The sequence below is a fragment of the Panicum hallii genome, chromosome 3 (assembly GCF_002211085.1).
Source record: "Panicum hallii strain FIL2 chromosome 3, PHallii_v3.1, whole genome shotgun sequence".
Lineage (NCBI taxonomy): Eukaryota > Viridiplantae > Streptophyta > Magnoliopsida > Poales > Poaceae > Panicum > Panicum hallii.
This window is the reverse complement of record NC_038044.1, coordinates 25166723-25180594: the sequence shown is the minus strand read 5'-3', so window position 1 is coordinate 25180594 and position 13872 is coordinate 25166723. Positions and strand designations below refer to the sequence as shown.

At 42.2% G+C, this 13872-nt stretch overlaps 3 protein-coding genes across 3 annotated transcripts in view; 2 read left to right on the top strand and 1 right to left on the bottom strand.

Moving 5' to 3' along the window:
- Window positions 1-3444: 3444 nt before the first annotated feature.
- On the top strand, window positions 3445-4912 carry LOC112885374 (chaperone protein dnaJ 49-like; the record flags this gene model as incomplete). The annotated part of the gene is made up of 1 exon (XM_025951007.1): window positions 3445-4912. A coding segment is annotated over one exon (939 nt), but the record flags the coding sequence as incomplete, so codon positions are not given.
- Window positions 4913-8941: 4029 nt separating this feature from the next.
- LOC112885373 (protein DETOXIFICATION 16-like) lies at window positions 8942-11960 on the bottom strand. Its single transcript, XM_025951006.1, has 8 exons — window positions 11946-11960; window positions 10475-10980; window positions 10282-10368; window positions 10136-10192; window positions 9802-10040; window positions 9548-9666; window positions 9340-9426; window positions 8942-9233 (listed from the first exon to the last, which is right to left on the bottom strand). Exons 1-8 carry the CDS (start codon window positions 11958-11960, stop codon window positions 9198-9200), a joined length of 1146 nt encoding a protein of 381 aa, XP_025806791.1. The 3' UTR covers window positions 8942-9197.
- Window positions 11961-13353: 1393 nt separating this feature from the next.
- LOC112885372 (protein DETOXIFICATION 16-like) overlaps window positions 13354-13872 on the top strand; it is a 47312-nt gene continuing 46793 nt past the window's right edge. Inside the window, exon 1 of the mRNA XM_025951004.1 lies at window positions 13354-13685. Coding sequence (XP_025806789.1) covers window positions 13405-13685 — 281 coding nt within the window. The 5' untranslated portion in view covers window positions 13354-13404. The remainder of the gene's footprint in view (window positions 13686-13872) is intronic.

The window sequence follows — 13872 nt, the reverse complement described above, 5'->3', positions numbered from 1 at the left end:
GGGGAAAAATAGAGATAACAAGCTAATTTTGTGTGATATTGGGTTACAAATCAGCCAGATACACATATATAAAGACCCAAAGCGTAAAACTCCAACTAGATGAAAATGGCGAAGGCATGGGAATCCAACCCTACCCTCCAAGCATAAATCCCACCTCACCTAACCATCTCATGCACAACTCACTAGTGAGTGAAGTGAATATACACAAAATATGATGTTACTAAATTGCGGTTCAACCGGTTGACCCACTAATCTAACCAGTGGCCTCACTGGTTCAATGACCAATTCGGCTTTTCATTCTATAGATCGCCCAAGTAGAACATGCACGTGTTGTGCGGGTCATCGTTCTTGCAACTAGGATATTGAATCACCCAAGCAAACCGTTAGGATCTGGCATCTGGCAAACTACAATAGCATCTAAAAACCCTAGGCTATTTAACTGAAAGGTATCACCACAGGCACTAGATCCCATTGGAGCGTATAATCCTGCCCAACTTTCCGAATTTCGAGCAACAAGCCACCTAGAAATTTTATTTTGCAAAATCAATCCCTACTATGGGTGGAACATAATTGTACACTAGAATTCGATAGGGAGACTACGACACTCGAGGTGGGTAGGGGTTTGCATCGTCTCAACTGCGTCGACTTGACGGCAGCGAGGGCTGACTTGAGTTAAGAAGCTTCGTATGCCGGCGAGCAAACAGGCGGGAGGAGTGTAGGGTTCGAGATTTAGGATGACAGAGGGATATTTTGCTTTGAGGTTCATCCCCAGGAACCATTCATGTTTAGTTGATCTCTTCCGGGTTGGGCCTGGTCCGGCCCGGGTCCAAGCTCTGGCTCGGACCCGGCTGTAAGCAAAACTGATATCAGCCTGCCAGAGTAAAGGGCGTGAAATATGAAAAAGCTGAGGGGTTCAGCTGAAAAGTGCAACGCCCATTGCCATGCGTCCCGTGCGTCTCATCTACCTTGGTTACAGTTATAAACCGATTCTAGATAAAAATAATTTAAAATCCTACCCAAACATCTCGATTAAAATTTTCGATGATTTAGGAAGTCGCCTACCTGATTAATGTGAACCCCCTATTTCCTGCGACGCTTTCCTGAGCCCGCGTACCTGCTAAGCGAGGACCGTTTTCCTCGCCGGCCCTCCGCTCTCCCCAGTCTCCGCCCGACCCTCTCCCCGCCCTCCTCCCCGCCGACCCTCTCCCTGCGCCGCCGCCATCTCGTGCTCCGGCGGCTCTGCCCTTCCCCCGCCTCTGCCGCACCTCCCTCTGTACCCGCCTCCCCTCCCCTGTCCCTGCTGTGCGCCGCCGCCCCCCCTGAATCGGGCCGCCCCTACCGCCGCCCCTGCATCGAGGCCACGCCACGGTCGTCGGGTCGCACCTGTGAGTAGGGGGCACGAAGGTGGATTGGAGGCTGCTTTCGCCGGTCGCTTGACCACAGCAAAGGGGCCGCACCTCTCCACCAAAGCATCAGGGGCTCCAGGGCACCGCAAGGTAAAAAAACTAATTGCTACTGTACCGGATCTGCTTTGTGGATGCGATTCTGAGTCCTTGGACTAGAGCATTCAGTTCTTGTTTCAGTGCTTGGTTCATACAAAGATAATACTTTTTCAGTGTAGTTGGGAACCAGAGTAGCTTCTTCTTGTGTTAGCACATGGTCTAGATTAATCTGATGAAATAAATTAAATAGGCTATTGCCATAGGATAATGCATGTTTTACTGTATTGAATTAGTGGATGATTGGCTACTGAATTGCATGTTTTGGTGCATAGATGCTGCATAGGATTTTTTCTTTGAGGTACTGGTAGTTGCTAGAATAATAGCCCCTGTATTTTTAGATGGAAAATTCAAGAAAACTTGTGGCAAAATGGGATTCATTTGCAGCCAAGGTTTTCAATGATATTCAGTCCTGCTCGTATTCAGTAAAGAAATGAGATAGCATCAGCCTCAGGGGCACTTCAGACATTTAACCACTTAACTCAGAGAATCGACTCAAAATAATCAGGATTGCCGAACACCTAGCTTATCTAGATAGCCGATTCTCCAGACGACTGGCTTACCACAGAATCTTGCTTCTCAGAAAACTGAGATCTAGATAAGCGAAAACAAATATGGCCTTCACCTCTCTGGTGGTGGCTGCTTGGTCTACCTCGCCTAGCCTCTCTCTCTTCTGGTAAGCTCCTCTGATCGAGCACTCCCAAATCAGCCTTAGCTTTGAATTTGCTAGTTTTTGCTTGGATTTGGTCACCGCAATCTGTTCCTCTCGGTGAGACTTCGGAGATCTCTCCATGATAGCAGTCAGATTGTGCTGTTTAGGTTTGAGAGGATGGCTAGTATCGCCTGTTTCTTGTTTGCTTAGGTACTGTTAGGTGATGCTGATTGACGAGTCGATGGCTGGTTGGTGTCGGTCAGGGTCACACGTGGGAATAAGTTTTAAGGTTAATTCTAGGTAGGAAAACTGTGGATGCGTTGTTTGTGTGCATGATTGGTAGTCGTGGTCGGCGCAGATATTCACTAGTTGGATATGTAGTCCTCCTCGATCCATGTGGTTGTTATCTTCATGGAGAATTAGAGGCATAAATGTAACTTTTTTTCTGATGATGGCTGAGAGTTTATTTTTTATCTTTATTGCTTGCTTCATACATTCCACTATTTTTTTTCTATGTTGGCTTTAGTCTTGTACGCTTGTTTAGTACTCCCCTTTGTAGTTATTTAGATCCGGCAAGGTTGCAAGTTTGCCTAATGATTTACTTGTCTCTTTCAAAATAAGCAGGTTTTCCTTTTTGAAGGGAAAAATACTTTATTGCTACTGAACCACTTGATAAATGCATTTGGTCTTTCTCGGTTGGTTTATTCTATGAGCCCAGGACATGTCCTTCAATTGGTGTTATCCTGAATTTATCAGTGGTGCCCTCTGTTTTGTTAGGTCATACATAACTCGGGTGACTTTCTGCTGTTGGCCTGTTGTAGAAGATCGGCCAATTCTTGTTTTACACTACAATTATTTTGTATTCATAGCCAGTTAGCCTGGTCACTTGTTTGTATCTACTGAATTTTGGGGCTGAGATTTAGATATCATTGTCTCATTGCAATTAGAGGGTTTCTTGCAGTTACCTATTATTATTAGATGGTAATTTGTTGTTAATGCTTGGAACATTTTATACATCTTTCAACTGTCATATAAAATTGCATTCTTGTTTCATAGGTAATCAGATTGGTGTTTTGATCTATTTTATCCAGAGCTGATTGGGCTCATGGATGGAACCAAGGACGAGGCCTTGAGATCTATCAAGCTTGCAAAATCTGCATTTACATCTGGGGATAGGCAAGGTATGTATATGGCACTGCCTAGAGAAACATCTTGAAACGCCTAGTCCCGCCTATGCACGCCTAGGCTCTAGGCGGTGGGTCACCGCCTAGATAGCGCCTAGCGCCTTTTTGAACATTGGACCCTAGTGTTCCACTTGATGATTTGTTGGGCCCAGCTGAGAAGTTTGATATCCTGAATGGTGCTACTTACCAAGGCAAAACAGGAAGAGGTCAAGCTTGTGAAAACCCCAAAACACCAAAAGAATCAGTTGGTCATGTTAATGTTAATCAGGTCTACACTGAGGAGAATATTAGAGTGGTTCAGGATATCAGGAAAAAGAAGGATTATTATGCAGTTCTTGGAGTAGAGAGGAGATGCTCTGTGGAGGAAATTAGGAAGGCCTACAGGAGATTATCATTGAAGGTTCATCCTGACAAGAATAAGGCTCCTGGGGCAGAGGATGCTTCCAAGTCGGTAAGCAAAGTGTTCAAGTGCCTAAGCAATGATCAGTCGCGGAAGACCTATGATCAGATAGGAACCATTGAGGACCATGAGTTTAATGAGCAATATCCCAATGCCATGAGGCGGGGAATGGCCAGGCGGAGGACGCAAGCAAGAAGTGGCTTCTATAACTATGAAGAAGATTTTGATCCAGATGAGATATTCAGGTCCTTCTTTTATGGCACCCATGATAATTTGTTTCGCGCCCAGAATACCTACAGAGCAAGGGGAACAGTTAGGCAACAGCAACAGAGAAGGGAGCATACAGTGCAGGGTGGTTCTGGCATAAACCTAACAGTGTTAGTGCACCTTGCAGTGGTATTGATTATTGTTTCACTTGCATTCATTCCGGTGCAGCGGCCTGAGTATTCCCTGCAGAAGACATATTACCTCCCTATATCAAAGGTCACTCAAAAGCATGGGGTGGAGTACTTTGTTAGCAAACAAGATTTTGATCAGAAGTTTCCACAGGGGAGTCAATCTAGAGAGATTCTTGAGCAGTATGTTTTTAAGGACTATAAGAGTCTGCTTGGAAGATATTGCCATGTGGAACGTCAACGGCATCAATAAGCTAAGGATTACCCTACCCCAAACTGTGACAAGCTAAGGAACCTATCTGTAGCATAAATTGTGCGTATGTAATTAGTTTGGTCTCTCATTTTCATCCTTGGAAGAATATCACTCGTCTTCACAGGTAATATTCATGTTTTTTTCCTGAACACAATTCAAATAAGGTGGTTGTTGTGTGTCTCATTTGTAAATCCAAGTAAATATTTCAGAGTCTTCTCATAGCCTCAAAGTATACCCAGGACTGGTACAGAAGATAAGCTACCTGTTGGTTTTATTATGATGTTTCAACTCTTAGGGAAAGAGTAGTACAATTGTACAAATAGTGTTTGAGTAGAGCTCACGCTGGTTGCTTTGACTGCCTGGATTCTAGGAAGCATAACCCTGATGTAGACTAGGTGGAAGTTTTAAAACCTGAGCAGTTCATTTGATCTAATAGTTATTCTATATCCTTACACAACTTGTATGTGTGATTGTCATTTCACGGAGAAGTTGATTGATCTGTTCAGTTGATATGGCAAGTAACTTTACTAAAGTCTGGAATATGTCTCACATAGGTCTTGTTTTCAGTCTGGAATATGTCTCACATAGGTCTTGTTTTCTTGCACCTTTGTTGGATGATGCAGTTAAAAAAAAATGAGCTGTATCGTTTCTTGTCCATCTGCTTGTGAGACGACACAAGGCCGATACCTGGAAATTGGTGCTGCCGGATGCTATAATAGTTGTCCGATATATGTTTGTGCGATTTACATGAGTCGTGAAGCAGTAAGCGGGAGCATACAGGGCCTTCTTTACACGACCGGTGGTTTGAAGTTCCGCTGTGCGTGTTCATGTTGATGCAGCCGATAATATTCATCTGAAGCAATTCCCACCTGGCACTTGCCTCCAGTTGCTGAACTTGTTAATGGATGTGATTCTTGTCCAAATATCTACCTTGAAAGGTGGTTAACAAAGCTGTGATTGGCATTAAAACCACCATCATGGGTGCCTCCAGCTTAACTGTAGAGCAAGCCTCTTTACAGCCAAATGGAAACGTAGAATAGTACTTGATACTTTTATGCTTCTGATACTGCGCTGTCAAGCTGTTTTCAGGGAACAGTCGGCTCGACCTTGATCGGTAGCTTCACATGTGACCGTGAACTATTTATTATGTTTGCATATCTAAGATCTCCAAACTTTGTTAGTGGCTCAATCGACGTCCAAACCTCTCTAATAATTGTTTCATCGCCACATTTTTTTTTCATCATCATTGATGTCACTGTTGGGCTACAGTCACGGAAAATAATAAAAAACATCTTAGTGGGACCTACATGTCAGCCCCTCTAACATCATCTTTCTCATTCTATCGCGCAGCACAGGCAAGCTCACGCTGATTATTAGGTGATATTTGAACTTTTAGTGGCACAATAATTAAGTTTGGGGACAAAGGGTATATTTGGTTGGATACTAATTTGGACGCTGCTAATTTATGGAGGTCGTAATATCAGCTTCCTGTACAGCCATGTTATTTTCAGAATAAATTAACTTGCCATGTCATAGCACACTTCTATTTTTGGCAAAAATTGCTAATGTTGTTTCTATAGGGTGTGGTTCCAACTGCTTTCCAAAGGATACCGGTGCTGTGCTGTACATGCTTGCGGAGGAGGAGAATAAAAAGGAAACACATGCATGCATGGAGAGAAAAGAAGATCAATGACATCAATGCATGCACTTGATTTTGAAAACTAAAAAGTTTTAGTTTTAAAACCAAGCATCCAAATTAAAATCCGATTGCACAGTTGCGCTTGTTTCATCAAGACCTTCAAAATAAGATCTCACATCAATATATTTTAGTAATATTTTTCTAGTGTGGGAAAATACTTTTCAGTTTATTATAATTTGCTTACCACATTCGAAAAAGTTGCTTATAACTTTACAAAAAATTGCTTCAGTCACCTTTGATGAATTAACATGATATTTTTGATGATATTGCAAAGATAAATTGGATGGTATGATTAGAGAAGAGGGTAAACAATTATGTTGTGGTAGGTGGATGTTTCATGCATGTTTAAGAATATGTCATTTTGGCAAACCGTTGAGCACTTTAACTAATTTGGTTTAGGATTTTTATATTCTACATAAGCAAATTATGTTTCTTTGAAAAACATAGGCAAAGCATATACAACTAGGATCTTATCTTGAAGGTGTCTTCGAAAGAGTAACTGTGAAATCGGAATTTGAATTTGATGTCCGGTTTAAGAACCACAACCTTTTTAAATTTTACATTTGTTGTATGCGTTGATGCGAGTGATGAAAAGGTATAAATATATTGTAATGGAAAAGCTACTTGTAATGGAAAAGCTACGACAGTGGTACCCCTAACTCCACGAGAAAGACGAAACTTACTGTATGGAGAGGATAAGATCTTTGGTCTCTATGAGCAGCTAATATATGGCCGGCCAACCTGAAGTCTCTACCTTCATTATTACCTTCAATTTATGCATCTCACTGGTTGCCTTTCTTTTACATCCCTCGTTTCGTTGATTGCCTTCCTTTTGCATGGTCTTGATTGGCTATTGCCTTTTGCATGTCTCGTTGATTCCCTTCATTTTGCACGATATTGGTTGGTTATTGCCTTCCTTTTACGATCGACATACAAGTTTCCTCCCATCTATAAGTTAGAGTTTATTTCTATTCCAAGTTTTGCAGTAATTCAAGGAAAGATATACTTATGGATGATTCCTTCTACGATTAAGGAAGGTTATAACCATAGATCATTCCTTGTATGATTAAGAAAATTTATAATTATGAATGATTCCTCCTACTATTAAGGAAGGTAATAATTATGTGTTATTATTTATTTTATGATTATCTGCCTTTAATACTAACTCCTCTCTCCCGGCGCCTATATAAGCGAGGCCGCGGTTCTACCCCAAACTCACACACAACATATCTCCTTCTTTCTTGTATAGTTGGTTCCGACGTCTTCATCCCGGCGACTTGCATGCACAGGTGTTGGGCGAGCATGTCTTCAAAACCAACCTGGTACGTATTAGGTATACATGCATCTATAATAAAATTTCAACTGAATTGTTTTACATGTATTTTCAGTGATCAACTATGCTAATTTAGCTTGTCCAGATTTATTTATTAAGCAAAGTTGAGTGCTGCCCACCAAGAATCTACTGATGAACTTACATCAGGTGGGTTCATTAATATTTAGTCAAAAACTCTCCATCTCATAATTTGTTTGTAATAGTTAGTTATAAAACACTATATGTATACATGAAACATTGATCATTCATTGTTGTATTTACAATGACTTGTATTTCAGCGTTGTTTCTGTTTTTTGTCATATTATTTTGTATCATATCATCAAATAATTTTAAAAAAATCCTTAATTTTAAATTTGAGAACTACTTATTCGCTCACAATTATTTTAGGCCTAGAAATGATTGATTAAAATGGTGCTTGGTTCAAATGAATATACAAAACTCCTACTTGATTGGTAAAATATATGAAGAGTTACCATTTTTCTTGTATTAACTTAACACGTTCAATATTTATTACTTTTATTATAAATACAAATCTTTTATTTACTATATTTTTGAAAACATGTGCCTGTGGCACGTACATCTCAACTAGTTAGATAAAAGATAAACAAAAAGTATCCCTAGACATGTTAATAAATTACCACCATTACACTTATGAAATAATTAACACTAAATTTATGAAATAATTAACACTAAATTTGGCTTCTCTATGTTATCCACCTTACCAAAAAAATTTGAGGTGAGATTTAGATTCGTGGGCCTTTGTCATGGCACAGACAACAAAGGCCGGAGTTGAGTCCTGCGAGCTAGGGAGGCAAAGGCGTCGCTCATGCCAAAAGATAATTCCAGTGCTTGACCTACTTTCCAGAATTGTATGGTTGTGGGAGGTGACACACCGGTGATTGATGTGTAGCGGGAGCATGAAAAGAAAATTGAGCAGTTGCTGGCAATTGATAGCGTGTGAAATTGTTGTGGAACATACTGTTGTAGAAAATTTAGCAAGAAATTTTTCTATGTTGGGGAAAATGACTGGCTTTTCAATACGAGTCATAGGAACTATGGAGGACAGTATATATGATAACAGAATAGCAGAACCAGATCTTCTGATGTCTGGATTCACTTGCTAGCAACAAGTGATAAGACTGAGCTGTCTGCCTGTATATATCTTTATAGGTGCACAAAATATCTGTAGCTATGAAAATTATATGTTTGAACTTGGAAGTGGCAAGTTTCGTAAGGTTGTAATATTTTCAGGAAATAAGACTAGCTTGATTAAATCAAAATGGCAATGATAGATAATACCTGTTCAATGTCTGACAAAAGATATATTACAGGCAATTTTTGTTATGAAACGCCAAATTAATGGGCAAGTTGTTTACATCACTGGTATGCATGACGTCAGGGAGAAAGAGTCACTTCTATAAATAGGAATATTTTTTGCACATAAATCCAGTTTGGATGCTTAAAACTAGTTTATATAAACTGTGTTAAAATGCTCAGAAAAAAATAAAACACTGCAAACTTTCAAATAAATAAAGGCATTAAACTTAATATCTATTTATAAGTTACAGTGTAATCAATGAAACCTCTTTGATAAACGGAGGCACTAACAAATCATATCCTGATGGGCAGGATACTGAAGAAAAATGGTTATTTGCTAACTTAGAGAAAATGTATCCCAAATGTCTGTCAATTTCCTTGTGTTGTGCGCAGTGGGATGATTGTGTGGAGCTGCGATGGCGCCATTGCCGTGTTATTTGTCCAGTTACACATAACACTATCATGCTATGGGAAGAGATGAACTGAATGTGCCTTCGTTGCCTGAAAATTGTGTCGAGAAACAAGAATATGAATCACATTTAACTGTCCAGAAAAAAAAAAGATAGATGAATAGCAGTATATAGTGACAGTCTCGTAGTTTACTTACCTCTTTCTCCCAGTTTATACGCACTGTGATCCACATGAGCAACATAAGTTTGGTGAGGCTGCCACAGACAATACCTAGCCAAAGACCCTACCAAAAGGAACAGCAGTTTTAGTTGTTTATTTGGAGGTATTTTTTCATGTGGTTTAATTTGTTGGCTCCAATGAAGTCAAAACTCATCGGAAAGTTTCGAAGAATTTTAGTACCGTACCATTCCGTTAAGATGGAGAACAAATGCAAGCAAAACGGCCATGGGAACGCCGACCATGTAGAACGCACCGAGATTAACACGAGCGCCGACCTTCTGCTCACCGCATCCGGTCAGTACTCCTGGAAAGTTAAGAGAATGATCAGCCCATCTGTGAAGAATTTCCCTTACTTTAACACTTTAGTGATAGACGAATTGGCTTAAGAATTTGGAAAGCAGAGTACTAACTCATAACTCGTCTATGAAATGAATTTTACCGGATAGAGAACTGTGAAGCCCATCAGTGAAGAATGATATCGCGAGAACAGGTATCATTTTTGCAATGTATGTGATAACTTCAGGTTCATTGCTGTACATATAGCCCCAGAAATTGCGTAGCAGAATCATGGTAAAGGCTAGAACCACGCCGGCAGACATGGCGATACACATGACCACTCGAGTTCCCAGCTTCGCTGCATGGGGCTGACCGGCGCCAAGTTCATTCGAAACTCGTGTGCTAGAGAGGGAAAGACATGGAAGTCATGACATGAATAAGCCGATGTACAGAAGGACTGTACAGAGATATGTCTATCGATCTGTCACAAAACATACCTTATGGCTGTACAGAGACCAAATGGTATCATGAACAGCAACGAACCAGTGTTGAGACTGCAGAATTGAACAAACTAGTTAGAAACATTATTTAAACGTAAAGTTTGTCTTTTGAAGAACTAATGACGTGTACTGCTGATGATTACCATATCGACAATACTGAGGTTTCAAGCTTAGGATTGGGCAGAAGGCCAGAGAGCAACACGAGTAGTTCAAATGACCACCACTCCAAGCTGTACACACATGGGAACAGGAACAGACATCCGGTTTCAAGATCGACTTAGGACTGAAAGGCATGATGACGGAAAAAGAAAAACATCAATCTTTTTAATGGCTCACCAGACCATCATCGCCGATGGGATGGCGAGCTCGGTGAACCGGCGCAGCTCTTTGAAAGCCTCGGTGGAGAATCCTGTCCATGTCCTCGTGCACGCGCCTGACAGCCTCACGTAGAGAGCGAGCATGGCCAGGTTGACGCAGTAGGAGATGGTGTTGCTCAGCGCAGCGCCTTTGCTCCCCATGCCGGCCTTGAACACCAGCGCCCAGCACAGGAAGACGTGGCTCAGCGCCGTGACGCCGGAGCTGGCCATCACTGGCACAACGATGCCCTGCGTCTGCATGAACCGGATGTGGCACGCGAGCGGGACGTAAGGAACGAGGCACGGTATGAGCCACCGCGAGTAGGCGCCAGCTTCCTCAGCGATGTCGTGATCCTGGCCGATGAGGATGAGGATCTGGCCGGCGTTGGCCCAGACGACGGCGATCGGGACGCAGGCGAGCGCGAGCACCAGCATGGCGCGCTGCTTGTACACGCCGAGGAGGCCGTACTGCCTCGCTCCGAAGGCCTGCCTTGTTCTCCATGATGATCAGAGTTGACAAGCGTGTGGCCTGAAGGTTGAAGTGGAATCGTGAACAGAGTGCAGAGATGGAGGGAGTATAGGATTTTTATAGGAAGCTAAGCAGCAGATACCACACATTCGGAAGCTACGACGTTCAGCAGCCACTTTGGATTTTAGTGTAGACTAACTGTTTTCTTTATGCAACTCCTGTACGGGTCGTGGCTGCCAAGTATTAGAAGCAAAGCCGTACTCGTGCACAGCTTATGTAATAGCCACATGCTAGTTACTAATAGAGACTTTTAAAAGATACTAACAAAAGATGAAGTTTCACCTAGTAGAAGGCGCAGCTTGTTCATACGTGAATAGCATGCAACTTTGAATGTGTCGTGCCCAGATCTGCAGAACTGCGTAATGGCCTATATCCTAGAGGATAAGGGCTGAGATATAGCCCACACCCTACATCGTTGTAACTACTCGTAGCGTAGTAGAACTACTCATACTGTAGCAGAACTAGTCAGAACAGAAGAAAACTACCCAAAAAGTACTCGGGTAGAACTCCTGAGCTCGTATCTAACTAGGATTCCCACATAACCCTATCCCTCCAAACTATATAAGGGCGAGCAGGGACCCCCTCCAAACGGAGAATTATCCAAGATCATCCCGATCAACACCTAAGGCAATACAAACCACATACAGAACGTAGGGTATTACGCTCTCGGTGGCCCGAACCTATTTAAACTTTACGTTCCTTGCACCTTCGAGTTCCTGATCTCAGTGATACCCTACATACAAACTCACCACCCGGGGTATCCTTCGGTGGACGTGGCAGTAAAGATAAGTAAACATGCTTTCCAATGGCACCGGTCCCATCTCATTATCAGATTTGAGTCAATGGAAATCGTCGAAGCAAGTGAACGTCCAGAATCATTCAGGATGTTGCGCGGCCTATTTTGGACCTTTGGCCTCTGTACCTTGTTGGAGTCCATTAGGGACACGTGGCCAACCCTAGGTCTTTATAAGCTCTAGCTTTCATCCATATTAGGATTTGGGTTTTACTTAGGTTAATTCTGTGTTGAATAGTTCGCCGTCGTCGGTTTTGGGAGACCTCAACTTTATGAGCTTAATCATTGATCTGCAATCTTTTATTGCGTTCTTTGTCGTTCTTGCTTGTGTTCTTCGATTCGCAGGCAAGAATTAGCCTTCGCAGGCAAGAATTAGCAGGCTCGGGTCTTGTTGATTGGAAACTGGATCGCTTGTACCAGGTTGTCAATAAATGTATATTCTCCTGACGGAAAATCGGGTACTATTGCTTACATATCATAGTCCATTCTCAGTATTGTTTAATAATAACTCTCGTGCTTTTGTCCATCTCATGCTTTGATAAACTATTATTAGATATGGTGGCACACAGTTTTAACAAATTTTAGTTAGTTTCTATTTTTTATTAAAATAATTAAAATTTGAAGATCGTTTGCTGCGAGACATTGTTAGAAAAGAAAATATATGTTGGGCTCAGTACGTTTTGCCTTTAAATTTTTTTTGATGTATTTGAAACAAAGCTGAAGTTTCGTCGCCTACAACAAATTTACTGCATTAGGTACCTTGTATTCCTTGGTAGCCAGCTTAGGGCGACCTAAACAAAACAAAAGCACCGCATCAACATGAAATAGTTAATTAAACAGGAAAATATAAACCGGTACAACCGCAGTGTATTTGGCAAAACTAGTCCAAATGGCTGGGACCCAAAGCACTGATCTTTTGCTATCTCGTGCCGCTCAATGTGCTGTCCATAGGGTGGGATCTACGTGGGGAATAAACAAAATGCAACCCCCAACGAAACCAATCCAGTCCGTCCTTCCATCCTCGCTTCTATCTATCGCCTGCACAATCCGCGCTACATCGGTATTCTTTTATTTCATGTGGGCGGTCTGTAAGCTTATGGCTACCTGAGCTACGTACTGCTATATAGAGTAGTTGTTGGTTGTACCAATTATTTATTGACTATGGACTGTTTTTATCCAACATTGTGGACACCCTAAGTTGCTAGGCCCCTTTCATTCTTTAGCAAACACATCCACGTCACCGGTGGGGTCTGGACTTGCCGTCCAAGGTACAGAGACTGTTTAAGAATTATTGGGTCAAATTAACATTGCTGACTCGCTTTCTGACCAAATTAGACCTTAACAAAGCAGTGATTCTTGGCAGCCACGTTTCGGCCGCCATAAACAAAACAAAAGCCTCGCGTCAACATAATAATTAACCACGAGATGATAAATTGCTTCCATTGGATCCTTCAGAACATATTCCAATTTCCAAGTCACCTGAATAATAAGTAGCTTGGCACTACACTCCCTGATGCATCATTACCTTGCAAGAAATCTAAAATTCAGCTCAGAGAAGCTAACTTATTGGCTGCAGCGATCGAGTGACATGGAGGAGGCAAGCGTAGAGGAGCCGCTGCTCGGGCTACGCCCCACCGTTAGCAGCTGCGCGGCGACCGAGGCGAAGAGGCTGCTGCGGCTCGCGGGCCCGCTGGTCGCCAGCTTCATCCTTCGGAACGCCGTCCAGATGGTGTCCGTCATGTTCGTCGGCCACCTCGGCGAGCTCCCCCTCGCCGGCGTCTTCCTGGCCGCGTCGCTTGCCAACGTCACCGGCTTCTGCTTCCTCACCGGCATGGCGGGCGCGCTCGACAGGCTGTGCGGGCGGGTCTTCTGTAATACTCTAGATGTTTAAAATGCTAAGTAAGAAAATCTAAATATAGCGTCATGCATAATAATCCAAAATTATTGAGACAATGCATTTAATTATGTATGTGCATATGCATGTGTATGAATGTATATGTGCATGTGTATGTATGTGTGTATGTGAGGTCTTTTCTTTTTGTGTCATAACCTTTCA